The 15234-nt window shown below is 44.8% G+C and overlaps 1 protein-coding gene across 14 annotated transcripts in view; it reads right to left on the bottom strand.

The window, feature by feature from the left end:
- Nucleotides 1–8244: 8244 nt before the first annotated feature.
- NRCAM (neuronal cell adhesion molecule) overlaps nt 8245–15234 on the bottom strand; it is a 290304-nt gene continuing 283314 nt past the window's right edge. For all 14 annotated transcript variants that reach the window (XM_027573702.2, XM_027573706.2, XM_035723247.1 and 11 more), the window contains one exon: nt 8245–10739. In XM_027573702.2, coding sequence (XP_027429503.2) covers nt 10502–10739 — 238 coding nt within the window. In that variant the 3' untranslated portion in view covers nt 8245–10501. The remainder of the gene's footprint in view (nt 10740–15234) is intronic.

The following is a 15234-nucleotide window of genomic DNA, read 5'->3' as shown; positions in this document are numbered from 1 at the left end:
GTTTTATTGGAACACAGCCACACCCATTTATTTCAGGATCATACACATCTTAGATCTGAAGTCAGTGGCTGCTTTCTTTTATAGCCACAGACCTGAGTAGTTGTAATACAGATAAAGGGCCTGCAAAGCCTCAATTATTTGCTATCTGGTCCTTTAAAGACAGTTTGCCGACCCTGTGTGGAGTTTGGCTTGCAGGAGGGAAAGAAGGTGTTGAAATAAACTTTTAGGCCCAAGATGGCACTCCTGTCCCAGGGGCCACATCAGCAAACCAGAGCCTAGATATCTTCCATGTCCCAGTAAATGCTGCGCTTGACCAAAAAACAGTATATCCAGCCAGCCAGTCTGCAAAGCGAAGCCAACTCTGGGCTTTCTCACCCCCCGAAGGGGTTGACTGCGTGGTGCCGGCCAATCAGACCTTTTCTCTTTGTTTCTTCATTGTTCTTTATCCTATAAAAGCTTCTTGCCTGCCACCCCATTCTGCGGTCCTCCAAAAGGAGACTGTCCACTTCATGAGGTGTTAAATAAAGCTTGTGTCACCTAAGTTGTCTTTAATCATTTTCTAATAAGGGTCAGGCAATATGGCTGGAAGACTGCAGAAAAATAGAGGTGGATGCATTCAACGTATATTTTGGAAAAAAACCAGAGAACTGGCTCTTGGTTTCACTGGGATCAGGGAGGAAAAACAATGCCTCCTAGGGGGTCTGCCTGGTAGCATTGACCAGATGGGGTGCACTGGGGGAGGGAAAGTTATAGGGCATAAAACAGCTCAGGATTTAAATTCACGATTAATTCTGAGATGTCAATTAGGTCTCATTTGAATGGAGAAGTTAGAAAACAGGATGCCGTTAAGCCCAGGAGAGCAAAGAGAGACACCAGGAAAGAGTAAGGAAGATGAAAAGCCCCAGAAAGAAAAATAAGAGAAGAGGGATGGAGGGATGGCAGCAAGCGCCAAGGTGGGGAAGCCAACAAGCTAGGGTTTCTGAAAAGCCCCAAAGGTGGTCTTGTCACCCAGAGATGGAAGTTAGAAGGGGCTGTCTCCCAGATCTTGGGGACCCCCCAGGGAGGTCTGGGTGTGTTCTAAAGCCGACAGACATACTGAGATGTCTGACAGGCAGCCATTAACCCCACAACTAGTGGGGCGGGAGACAGATGGCGTCCAGCAGACCTTTCTCCAGAAAGCAAGCCGGGGGCCTGACCTCCTGCATTTGTCACACACAGATGCAGACCAAAGGTGCCCCCCTGCCCCCGCACGCCCCACTCCCCTTTGGGCAAGTTGTCCAGAGAGAAAGAACTAAGAAAGGACTCACTTAGGCCCAGTGTCTTTTATATTTTTTCCGTTTAAAACCAATTTTATTGAGATATAACTTGTAACAATAAAACATATCCATTTTAAGTATATAGTTTTGAGGCCTGACAAATGCACACACCCCTGTAAACAGAACCACCGTCAAAATCTAGACTATTTCCCTCATCCCTAAAAGTTCCCTCAGCCCCTTGGTATAAATCCCCAACCGCCCCCAGCCCCAGGCAATCACGGATAGGCTTTCTGTCATTATAGATTGGTTTTTACCTCTTCCAGTGTTTCCTATAAATGAAACGTTGTTTGGCTTCTTTCACTCAGTGGACTGAGATACCTCTATCAGGAGTTTATTCCTTTTTTTTTTAATATGGTTGTTTTAGATTTTATTTATTTATTTGACAGAGAGGGACACAGCGAGAGAGGGAACACAAGCAGGGGGAGTGGGAGAGGGAGAAGCAGGCTTCCCGTGGAGCAGGGAGCCCGATGCGGGGCTCGATCCCAGGACCCTGGGATCATGACCTGAGCCGAAGGCAGACGTTTAACGACTGAGCCACCCAGGAGCTCAGGAGTTTATTCCTTTTTATTGTGGATTAGTATTTCATTGGTATGAATATTAGTGTATACGCCAAAGTTTGTTTATTCATTTACCTGTTGATGGACAATTTGGGTTATTTCAATTTTATTTATTTTATTTTTTGCTATTGCGAAAAGAGCCTAGTTTTTTCTCTTCGTCTCAACAGATAATCACTTCCTTGCCTACAGGTGGGAGAGGAGAGAGGCCGGCGTGCAGACTGAGCGCAGTGTTTCTTACCCGTCGGTTTGTCAGAATCCTGCTGAATGATCGGGGCCAGAGCACTTGCTACACGAAGCTTGGGTGCTGGTCTCTACCCCCCCGGAGTTTCTGATTCTGTCGATGTGGGGTGGGCCAAGAATATGCATTCCTGGGCGCCTGGGTGGCTCGGTCCTTAGGCGTCTGCCTTCGGCTCAGGTCATGATCCCAGGGTCCTGGGATCGAGTCCCACATCGGGCTCCCTGCTCAGCAGGAAGTCTGCTTCTCCCTCTCCCACTCCACCTGCTTGTGTTCCTGCTCTCACTGTCTCTCTCTGTCAAATAAATAAATAAAATCTTAGAAAAAAAAAAGAATATGCATTCCTGACAAGGCGTGCTGATGCTGCTGTTCCAGGGAACACACTTGGAGAACCACTGGTCTTGGGGAGCCAGGAGGCCAGGGAGGTGAAGCAGCCTGTCACGTGGTGCAGTACTCATCATAAGCCTTATTTATACACAGTCCTGATCGTTTCTCAGATACAGAGAAGCCTAGGATGGTTTCTCTTAACAGCTTTTTTTTTCTTTTTAAGATTTTATTTATTTATTTGACACAGAGAGATACAGCGAGAGAGGGAACACAAGCAGGGGGAGTGGGAGAGGGAGAAGCGGCCTCCCCGCCGAGCAGGGAGCCTGATGCGGGGCTCGATCCCAGGACCCTGGGATCATGACCTGAGCCGAAGGCAGATGGCGTTAATGACTGAGCAACCCAGGTGCCCCTTCACTTACTTAAGTATACAATTTGACGAGTTTTAGTAAATGTACTGAGTTGGACAATCATCAATACAATCCAGTTGTAGAACATTTCCATCACTCCAGTTAGATCCTTCCTGCCAATCTATAGTGAATCCTTAGTCCCAGTCCAGGGCCAGACAACCACTCATCTGCTTTCTGTCTTTATGGGTTTGCTTTTCTGCACATTTCCAGTATAATGGAATCATGCAATATGCAATTTTGTGTCTGGCTTCTTTAACTTAGTGTAACATTATTGAGGGTCCTCTACGTTGTAGCATGTATTATTAGCACTTAAAAAAATTACCAAATAGTATTCCATTTAATTGTATGGATACACTGTTTAATTGTACGGATAGACCACATTTTGTTTATTCATTAGTTCATGGACATTTGGGTGACTTATTGGCCATTATGATTAATACTTCTATGAATGTTCATGTACAAGTCTCCGTGGGGACATATTTTTTTTCATTTCTTTTGAATATATACCTATGAGTGAAATTTCTGGGTCATATGGTAAAGTTATATTTAACATTTTAAGAATCTGCCAAACTATTTTCTAAAGTGGCTGTACCATATTCCCACCAGCAACGTGGGGTCTACTTTCCTTAGATATTTTTTTTTTAATTTTAATTTTATTATTATTTTTTAAAGATTTTATTCATTTGACACAGAGAGAGCGAGAGCTCACACTCATGAGCAGGGGGAGGGGCAGAGGGAGAGGGAGAAGCAGACCCCCTGCTGAGCAGGGAGCCCGACATGGGGCTTAATCCCAAGACTCTAAGATCATGACCTGAGCCGAACGTAGATGCTTAACCGACTGAGCCACCGAGGTGTCTCTGTTTGTTTTTTTAAATAAGAGGACTATAAGAGAATTTGAAATTAACTTTTGTGAAGAAACCCATTCAAAATACTGTTCATTAAATACTTTAAGTGCACACACAAGAGGGTAGCGACATGTTTCTTTACACTGGTTTCAGTCTTGGCTGCACATCAGAATCATCTGGGGAGCTTTAAACAATACTGTTGCCAGGCTACTACTCAGACAAGAATAATAGGGGAACGGAAAGGGCTGGCAGGGGGGCATCGGGGCTTGAAAGCTCCCAGGTGATTCCACTGTGCAGGCTGAGCCCCTCTGATTAAAAAAAAGAAAGGAAAGGGGTGCCTGGGTGGCTCAGTCGGTTAAGTGTCTGACTCTTGGTTTCAGCTCAGGTCAGGATCTCAGGGTCCTGGGATGGAGCCCCGTGTCAGGCTCCCTGCTCAGCAGGGAGTCTGCTTGAGATTCTCTCTCCCTCTTCCCCTCCCCACTGTCTCTCTCTCTTTCAAATAAATAAATTAAAAAAAAAAGACTAAGTCATTCACTGAGATAATAGTTGAATAGTACAGCTGAAGACAGTCCATCCGTAGCACAAACTAAGTGAGCCTGGGGAAGTATTATGGCTCTAGAAGAACAAAGAAAGTGCTCTCTGGCAAACAGCAGCTGTGATGATTATCCTCCTGGTGGTATTTCAACTTTTCCAGCCTTTTAGACCATGGAGAAGAGTAAATGGTAACTGAACATGGTGGATGGGTGGGGAGTCCAAGGGTTCAAGGGTCTGCTTGTTTTCCATGGGAGAGACTTGGAATGTGTTTAAGTGGCACCAGACAAGCTGGGTGAGCAGGAGAAGGGAGACCGACGGGGTGAGAACCCAGCAGGGAGGAGGGCGGCTCCCAGTCCCACTGGTCTTCCGCAGGAGGAAGGCATGGGTGACTCCTCTGTTTCAACAGGAGGCAGTGGGGGGAGCACACTGACTGAGGCAGGCATTTGGTTTGCTAGCAGGAAGATGAGGGAATTCCCATCTCTGTGTTTGCTTTTGCTTTTCTTAGTGAATTGTGATGGAAGGTCATCTTGCAGAGAGTGACGTGTGAGGCTGGGTGGGGAGAGTGGGAAGGATTTGAAATAGTCCTCTCAGGGTGAAAGAATATACGTTCAGCTGAGGAAAATAAGCAGGGCTACTGGGGCAGGGTGGAGCTTGCAACCACTGAAGATCCTTCTGTTTAGGAGGACACTGACCTCTCTTCTTTTTCTCAGCCCCTGGGGGCAGGCAGGAGACAACAGGCAGCGCACCTGATCCTGAGTTGACAGGATACCTCCACAGGGACTTAGAAAAGACAGAAGGGCAAAGGGCCTCGGGGTAAAGCAGGGTTGTTTCAAAAAGAATGGACCTTAAAATCCATGCGGGACAAGGGACGGAAAAAGGAGAATAAGCTGAAGGACTGAGAGAAAGTAGAGGGGGGCGCCTGGGTGGCTCAGTTGGTTAAGCAACTGCCTTCGGCTCAGGTCATGATCCTGGAGTCCCGGGATCGAGTTCCGCATCGGGCTCCCTGCTCGGCGGGGAGTCTGCTTCTCCCTCTGACCCTTCCCCCTCTCATGTGCTCTCTCTCTCTCTCTCATTCTCGCTCTCACAAAAAAAAAAAAAAAAAGTAGAGGGACACCGGGTTGGGGGAGAGGTTGTGGGCAGAGAGCAGGATGCTTAGATTATGTGATAATGCAGGCAGAGATGCCAAGGAACTGACCCGGGGGGGCGCCTGGTGGCTCAGGCGGTTAAGCATCTGCCTTCGGCTCAGGTCATGGTCCTGGGTTCCTGGGATCGAGCCCCGCATCGGGCTCCCTGCTCAGTGGGAAGCCTGCCTCTCCCTCTCTCTGCCCTTCCCCCTGCTTGTGCTCTCTCTCTCAAATAAATAAATAAAATCTTTAAAATTTTAGAAAAGAACATATTTAAAAAAAAAAGAAGGAATTGAGCCCAGGGACAAGTGGGCTGTCCATTGGGTGTTGGCAAATCTGTGTCCGTTTCCTCCCCTTTCTACTCACTCCTCACCTCAACCTGTTACCACAGTCCAGCAACAGCTTTTACCAACATCTCAGATGGCTTCTATGCCTTCAAATCCAAGAAGTGTGTGATGTTCAGCATTATGTGACACCGTTCTCGAAATGGTCTCTTTTCACTGGGTTCCAAGACAACACACTCTCCTTATTTCTTCCCAGCTTTTTTGGCCCCTGCTTCCTGGTCTGCTTTAGAGGTCCGTCTGCCTCTTCCTGTCCATTGTACGTGGGAGTTTCTCAATAGGGTGGACTCCTTAGCCTCCTTGCTTATATTTCCTTCCTAGGCAATCTCATCCCTGCCTCATGGCTTCATTACTACTCCTCATCTTAGAAGTTTCTTTGGAGCATTAAGCCCATACATCCAATCTGTACTAGTCCTTTCCACTCGGATGTCTGAGAGGCTTTTCAAGCTCATTTCTTAACTTGAACTCATGACTTACCCCCAAATCTGGTTCTTTCCCGATGTTCCCACCTCAGTGAACTTCACAGTTAGACAAGTCAGAAACTGAAGAGTTGTCTTCGATTCCTCCCTTTTCCTCAACCTCCCATGTCGAATCTATTGCTCCCATCAATTTTCTTCCAAAATAGCTTTGGGACCCACTCACTTCTCCCCATCTCCAGTGGGATGATCCAGATCTAACCGCATCACCTGTTGTCTAAACTACTGCAAAGCTCCCCAGCGGCTTGTCCATCTCTCTGGCTCTTCTCCTCTAGCCCATCCCTCCCGCTCAATCTCATGCATTCTGCCTCCACCCCAAATACAAATCCCATCATACAATCCTTTGCTTCAACCTCTTCAATTACTCCGCCCTTTAGACCAAAGAGGAAAGCCTGTCCTGTGGTCCCGGGGGCCCAGCTTGGCCCGGGCCCTACCTCTCTTCCAGGCATGCTGGTCTTTGCTGTACAGACACGTATCTGCCCTCTCCTTCTGGATCCTTCCTGTGCCCAGCACCCGCTTCCTTGGGGGAGACTTCCTGACCACTCTGCACCATCAGCCCCCTCCACCGCTTGCTCTCATGGAACCTATGCCTTCTTTTCATGGCTCATCCTGGTTTGGAATTACACATTCATTTGGGTGGTTATCAGGCACCGTGAGAGCAGGAACCACATCTGGCTTTGCTCATCTTGTACCTGCCCCACTTAGCAAGATGCCTGGCTGTAGTGAGTGCTAGAAATTTTTTGGGGGGGGTAATTGGGAACCATAGGATTTAAACAGAAAAGGATGCTAGAAATCATCTGCTCTCTGTCATTTTGAAGTTGGAGAGACAGAGGCCTGGAGATGTGGGAGACGGAGGGGGGTGATTTCTACACGGTCACGGCTGATGGCAGAGTTGGAATGTCAATCCTGGCCTCTTCCTAGCTCAACCTGAGAACTATTTGTTTGTTGACCATAAATACCCTGGTTGTATTCTCTCCCTTGCCTGACTTTTTTTTTTAAGTGAAAAATAAAAACTGTCCTTAAACTGTGCCTTTTGTGTTGTCCAATCACAAAACATCGGACCACTGGCAGCAGACAAAATGACACCCTCTGGAGGAAGAGGGGACACCAGCCTGTGGCAGTGATGGGGTGCCTTGTGGGAGCCGGGGGCACGCCCCTCCTCTTCCTCCCTCTGCTGATCAGCCACCCAGCAATCAGTAAGGGGAGGAAGATGCGCCAGGCTCACCGTGACTCATACTGACTCCCTGGAAGGTGTGAACTGCTCAGAGAGAGTTGCAAATTCCATCTTCTCCGGCCGCAGCAGGCAATCATTCTCGGCACGCCAGACCACAGTCTGAGGACACAAAGTGCTTTGCACGATTTTCTCCAGGGGCGTCATTTTCCCGCAGTTTCTTTTGCGCTGACTAAAGCACGGGAGCCCTCTGGTGGCAGTTTGAGGGAAAACCCCGTGAGAGGGAGAGAGCGGCTCAGTAGGGGTGAGAGTTCCTCGTGTCTCTCTCCCTTGCCTCCGCAAAGCCGTTTCCAAAATCAGGCACTGAAAGTAAAGCAGGGCCGTTACAAACTGTCCGAGCGGGAAGGCCCCCGTGGACCGCTGCTTGCTGCGGTCCGGCTTCCCCCGGCCAGCCCCTCCGTGCCACACGTAGTTGTGCCTGACGGTGTGGCGTCTGAGACAATGCTTACGACGGGGCTGGAGAGGAGGGCCCGGGTGACAGACGCCCCCAGACTTGCAAATGCCCCCGAGCCGGGGAGGGGTTAGGAATCCACGTTGCCCGGGGCTGAGGAGCTTGGAGGTGCCGCCAAGCGGACAGGCCGACACAGCAGGCACCCGGGAACCAGGCCCGCGGAGGTCCCGCTTCAGCAAGGGAGGCAGCCCCTGATTTCTCCCACCGTTTCTCGAAAGGCTGGCCATATCTCCATCTGCTCTTCGTTACAAATTCCTTGGCATGCCCCCTATTTCATGAGCTCCGTAGTATACCTGTGTTCGGTTCTGTGTTAAATTTTCTCTGCATGTTACAGCCTTTCAGAGGCAAAAATAAAAATCTGCACTATTTGAAAACATTAGAAGACAGATGTTGGACAAAGTTCAAGATCACAAAGAGATCAAGACGGTTTAATAGTGATTTTTTTTTCATGGAAATCCAGTCATATCTGCCTGTATTCTTAAATACACCGTTACTTCGGACATTCACACTCCACTAGGAACATGACTTATTACAAAAGAGAGAGGGACGTTTAAAACCACATTTAATTTTTAATACAAAATCTGTTGCACTATTACAGAGGTGACCCCTTCATGCACAGATAACTCTAGCGCCTACCATTACGGAAGAGTAAAAACTGTACTTTTACTGTCCCCCCCCCTCCAGCGGCAAACTTAAAGTCACTCTTATCTTTGTGCTCACTGGTGCCCAGGCTAGCCTGTCTTGGTTTTCTGTATTTCCATTAGCACGGTTGGTCTGTGAAAAGGGAATATGGAGCCGTGGAAATAGGGTCATCTTTACCTGGGATGACTTCAAACTGGGCTCTGCCTACATAGAGTGAAGATGCCTCCCGAGCCTTACAGGCAAAGCTCTGAAGATTCAATCTAGAAACTCGCTGTCAATATGTCAAAGCGTTCACTATTTCAGTTTCACAGCAAAAAAGGGAAAATAAAAACCCAAAAGGTATTTAAGGAAATGCTTTCCAATCCCATGCACTGTATTTGTGAGCTAACTTCTCAGACAGTACGACGTCAACGTTGGTTGCGTGTTTATTCGTATGTAACACCTCTAAGCATACAGCATCTACACTTTCAGTGTATTTACAGATTCAACAAAATATCTACATATAAAAAGCTTTACTTAAAATTAAACTTGATGCAAGTTATGAGAAACCAATTTATTGGCAAATGAAACTGAGCATTCCTTCAACCATAGGTTGTTAGAGGATTTCATATTTGGAGGTAAACCATTTGATAGATATCGTTGGTGGATACGGTAGGATGTGTATGTTTGTTTTGGAAACTGCAGACATAATCCCTTTGACTGTTGGCCTTGTTAGCACTCGTCAGATTTCTGAGAGTTGGAAATGTGTCCACAGCAATTTGCATATACACTGTTTAATGCTGCAGAGAGTTTCAGAAGCTGCCACCTAGGTAAAGGCCCGGAGAAAAGCATTCCTGTTGGCATGCTGTTGTCTGCTTCTGGTTTGGGAATAGATTTTCTTTTTTGCTTTTTTAAACAAAGATTCCCTACCAAATCGACAGCCCTCTGACCCAACTGGCTTGCTTGAATAGAAACCACAAAACCCACAGAATCAGTTTGTGCTCCAGGTGGTGCTAAGGCTTTTTCTTTTTATACATATGGGGAAATGCTCCTTACCATCAACTGTCTAATTAATTTTATTTTCACGTTTCCTTTCTTTCAGAATTGGCCGTTTCCAGGACCTGTGCTTTCTAGAAGTTACTTCTGGAGCATGCCAGGAAGCTAGGGCTCTGCATCAGCTGTGCCGACTGCTACCGAAGGCAGCGTGTTATGGAATGCTTCCCATCTGAAGGCACTGCATGTGTCTTGCCCTGTGCTTTCTGGAATCATTTTTGAAACTGAAGTGGAGTGACTCGTTTCGATTCTTTTGGTCTGGTGTTTGTGCCACAATGTACTGCAATACACATTATGCCTAAAAACAACTGATCGTAGAGAAGATGTGAAAAGTTGAACACTGTGCTGCGGTAATACCCGGAGGAATAAGGGGCAGAGGCCGGTCACAGAGTCTCGGCAAAGCATCAGCAAATGCGACGGTCGTCATGAACTCATACAGCAAGGATATCCTGTACATACTGTTGCTAACAGTCTCCCAAAAAGACTAACGACAGCTAGACATAGAGTCACCAATTTCACCACAATGTCCACAAAGACATTGGAGTTCTAGAGAATTCTACAGCAACACTCCTGACAATGAAAACGGAATTCGTATTTCGGGGGTTCAGCTGAGGAGAATATAAACAAAGTATCAAACCATGTTTTAATAAGGTACACAGGTATTCCTTTACGTGTAGCATTTTTCATGCATCATATTGAACTGTGTCCCGAAGAGCAAATAGTGTGATCGGTTGATGATGTTGTATTATTTTTATCAGTTCTGAACAAGAATACCTATTTTGAATGAAAAAGGATGTACTTTGCACTGCAGTTCACATTAACAAATCATCTGAGTTATGTTCTTGTTTGCACCGCTCTCATAATATTAACGCACAGCAGAACACGTACTTTCTGCCTCTGTGTTCCTAGTACGAGAAGGCAGACAAACAAGTGCTTAAGAGAAACATTCTAGAGAAATGGGATATTGGCAGAGAGTTTACAGATTAAACAAAGGAATTCATGGCATTGACAGGAGAAGGTGCCTCTGAGCTTTCGTTTCCTTCCGCCGGTTCTTTCTCTTTCTTACCACTGTATTGTCCAATAAAGGAGCCGTCCTCATTGAACTGGCCATTCACCCCCTCTCCATAGTCAACTAGGCTGTCATCGCTATCTTCCTTCTTCACTGTCCTGTCTGAAGGTGTCCGACTGCCTTTTTTCAAAGGCTTGTGGTCTTCGGCGTCACTGGAAGAAAGAGAAAACGTTTTCGTCGGAATCGGCATTTAAGCGAAGTGCTGTGTTCTTAAAGATCATGCATGCAGGTTATGATAAAGCGTGTGGAGTCGCGAGCCTCGCTAGCCAAATCTAATCGTCAGGTGGACTCCGATGGCTGGGATGTGGTTGGGATGAAAATCAGGTGCAGGAATGGTTTAATCATGAAGTCTTCAGTAGGTGGATGGCTTCTCACTGCGCACGCCAATGTCAATGACTGATTCTCACTCCCGATTCGGAAGCAATTGAGAAATAGTCACAGGCATTAAAAAAGGAAGAACTGAGGAAAGGTGAAAATCATCACTACTTTGAATTCAAAGGAAAGGAAAAGCTTATGGCAAGTAGAGAAGTTAGTATGTTAAACTGTGTGAGATTCTCGGATTCCTTGGATGTGAATGGAGAATGATTTTGGTTAAGTGTGAAATATGAGGAGTTTTCTTTTCTGAGCAAGAGGAAGCAAAATCCTGCTTTTCAAATAATTTTGTTATTGAGTGCAGGCCAGACTGTAAACTTTAACCTTACCTTTCAAGAGACCTAGAAATTCCATTAAAAGGATGCAGAAGAAACAAATGAAAACAGCCTAAGAAGAAAAGCAAAATCCTTATACTGATAGTAAACAGTATTTTTTTTTCTGTCAGAATTTTAGTTAATGGGTCAAGACTGATTAATTTGGGAAGAGACACAGTTGCACTTCAGAGCACTACTGATGGAACATCAATATAGTCTAAAGAGCGTGAGTGATTCAAAACATGTCAGAGGACATTCTAGCTCTGTGCCCCCTTCTCCCAGTGTGCTATGTAGCCTATCCGTCCTGGATGGAAATCTGAGAAGCAGGATTTTAAAAACGTTATAGAACTCGATTGTTTCCCCTTTATTTCTCTATGAAATCCCTTAGCACAATATCCGGAAGTCGGAGAGTATGCTTTAGAACACCCGCCCACATGGCTGTGCCACTAGGAATGCACAGTGACTGACTCTTCAAAAGGTAACATTTGGTTTAAAAAAAAGAAAAAGATAAAAGGCCACGAGAGCATTCTGTTTCCTTTCAAAGGACAAAAATGCAAGGCAGAAGAGGAAACATAAAGCAATATTATTAAAAAGTGGAAAAGCGTAATGTCAAAAAGAGGTTGTGTCAGCGGCCGTATTTCACCCGGCAATTTGTGCCAGGCTTTTATGCACCCTCTGTCTCTGACAGTGAGCTTTGTTCTAGCCAAGATACACACATTTAGGGATGCACAAATATTCTGGCTCTTTGGCCAATAATTCCTACTAGGGTTTTCAATTTTTCTCCAAGAAGAAAATCTCAACACTATAAAAACAATACTTGCTTAACAGGACACGGGTATCTGCTATTGGAAATTACCAGCTGCAATAAGACCCAAGTTCTTGTCACAGGCCTAATAAATAAGACGATCACCACTGCTGACTGACAACTGGGGAGGGATCACAGGACCTTGGAGTGACCTGTGTTTGGGGCCCTTCGGGAGGCAGAGCATTTAATCTCCAATCTGCTGTGAGGATAAAGTGTACATCTTTAATCATTAACCTCTAGACTGTGCTTGAATACTTCCTGCAAAACATTGCTCATGACTTGGTGAGGCCCTAAATTCCATCCACGTGTTCAATATTGAGCAGATTTTGTCACCTGGATTCCACTTGTTCATTTTACTTTACAGGACCAGTGTTCCAAGGAATACATGAGAGGAAATTCTATCCTGTGGCAGTTCTTTGATCCAGCCATCTATCCATGTATTCAACCATTCACACATCTAACACATGTTTATTGAGTGCCTACCCTGACTACTGTTCTAGTCATTGGGATATAGCAGCAAGCGAAACAGACTGAAACCCCGAATTCATTAAGCTTACTTCTAATAGGGGAAAAAACAGAAAATAAACAACCAACATATGAAAACATTAGCTCCCATACGGAACTCAGTAAAGGGGATGGAAGGTGTGAGGGGAGGGCGTAGAAGTTGACACTGAAACAGGGTGTCCACGGAAGGCCTCAGTAGAAATGACATCTGAGCAAAGACTTAAAAAGGGTTGAGTTAGCCAGGTGGATAGCTGGAGGGAGAACCATTCTGGCAGGTGCAGCAAGCAGTGCAAAAGACCTGCGGTGGTGGTGAGCCTGGCGCGTTCTAGGAACGGAGCTCATGTGGCTGGAACCGAAGTGGAGAGAGCAGAGTTAAGTTAGGAGGGGGCAGGGCTAGATCAGGGGGGTCAGTGCAAAAACACAGGAGTCAGATGACTGTGACCCGGACGAGAGTGGAACGCCGGGGTCACACAAAGTGGTTAGATTATGAACATATTTTGAAAGCAGCACCGGAAGAATGTCCTGATGGATTGTATGTGGAATAATAGAGAAAAAGACAACACCAAGATTTCCGGTTTGCACAACACAGAGGATGGAATCACCCTTACTATGGAAGGCTGCGTGTTTGGGGTAGAAGGTCAGTAGTTCAGTTGCGGACATGCTAAGTTTGCTACGTCAGAGGAACCACCCCTTTCGTCGTTTTATGAATCTAATATAACAATGATACCTAAACCCAACAAGAACACTTTGAGAAAGTGAAATTACAGGTGAATCTCATTCAGGAACCTAGATACGCAAATCCCAAAGAAATCACAGCCCATGGAATTTAGCAATCTACTAAAAGGATACCATAGCATGACCAGGTTGGGTTTATTCCCGGGAATGCAAGTTTGTTTCAGCATTAAAACATCAATTCATATTTTTCAATTTTAGCAGAAGAAAAAATGTGTTATGATTATTTTAATGGATTCAGAAGAAGGTATTTGGTAAAATTCAATACCCATTCACAATAAAATCTTCAATACTCTAGGAATATAAATATCTTGATTGACCTGATTAAGGGTATTCACAAGAAACTTGCAGTAAACATCATTTTTCATGGTGAATGTTGACAGATTTCTGTTTCACATCAGAAATCACAGTAGGGATGCCTGTTCTCATCACTTCTAACCAAAACTGCATGGAAAGTACTAAGCAATGTGCAAATAGAAATAGAAGGCATATGTCATTATTTATAACTGATACAGTTACACTCATGTAAAACACCCAAAAGGATTTACAGGCAAACATTAGAATAAAAAGAGAGTTTGGTAATGTTGCTAAATACTATATTAGCATAAAAGTCGATTTTATTTCCATACTTACAAATAATTGGAAAATGAAATAAAAAAGTGATTCCGGTTATATCATACAAATATGAAGTATATAAGAACAAAACCAATAAAAATGTTTGAAGTTCTCTATGAAGAAAATGAAAGGTTTATTCAGTTATTAAAGAAGAGCTAAATAAATAGAGGAACATACCATAAGTGTGGACGGGCAGACTCAAATATCATAAGCATGTTAACCTTCTTCATATTGGTCTTAAATTCAATTTATTTCCAATAAAAACCCAGCAGGTTTTTATGTGGATCTTGGCAAGCTCATTCTCAGCCATATATGTAAAGGAAAGGGCCAGGAATATCTAAAAAATTCTTGAGGAAGAATAACAAAGTTGGGGTTTTGACTTATCAGATATCAAGACTTATTAAAAGCTACAGGATTAAGATAGTATAGTTTTGGTGCAAAGATAGACAAATCAAACAAAGGGCCCTGAGATATTTGGGAGATCTTTCTGTTGGCTTATTCCTATATCATATTTCTATCCTATCATAGCTGAGATTATTTTTAAAATCCTATTTTCCAACTCTTTGCTGGTACATAGAAATATAATTGACTTCATGTTAGTTTTGTGTCAAGCAACATCACTAAATTCTTTTATGAATTCTAATATTTTCCTGATTCATTTGGATTTTTACACACACACATAATCCTATCAGTTATAAATAATGACCAGCCAAGAAGGGCTCCCTAGAAGCATCCATTCCAGCTTTTTTATTTTTTAAGTAGGCTCTCCACGCCTAGTGTGGAGCCCAATGGGGTGCTCAAACTCACCACTCTGAGATCACAACCTGAGCTGAGATCAAGTCAGATGCTTAACCAACTGAGCCACCTAGGTGCCCCACATCCATTCCAGTTTAATGGCCATAGTGGATGAGAGAGAATCAACAGCATCGTAGGCTGTACTTGAAAGAAGAGAAGGAAGGAAGAGGGGTGTTCTATCCATACACAGAGTCTTTCTAGGAAAAGCTGTTCCAAGGCAGCTCAAGATCTAAGACTGGTTTTATTTTTTTAATTTTAATTTTATTTTTTTAAAGATTTTATTTATTTATTTGAGAGAGAGAGAGAGAGAGGAGGTCAGAGGGAGAAGCAGACTCCCCGCTGAGCAGGGAGCCCGATGCGGGACTTGATCCCAGGACTCCAGGATCATGACCTGAGCCAAAGGCAGTCGCTTAACCAACTGAGCCACCCAGGCACCCTAAGACTGGTTTTTAAAAAGGGGTACAATGTAATGTCATACTTCAGTTAGAATCAGGTTAAATGGGAAAACAA

The sequence above is a fragment of the Zalophus californianus genome, chromosome 12 (genome assembly GCF_009762305.2).
Source record: "Zalophus californianus isolate mZalCal1 chromosome 12, mZalCal1.pri.v2, whole genome shotgun sequence".
Classification (NCBI taxonomy): domain Eukaryota; kingdom Metazoa; phylum Chordata; class Mammalia; order Carnivora; family Otariidae; genus Zalophus; species Zalophus californianus.
Note: the sequence above shows the minus strand (reverse complement) of the source record. Positions and strands in the feature narration are given on the sequence as shown.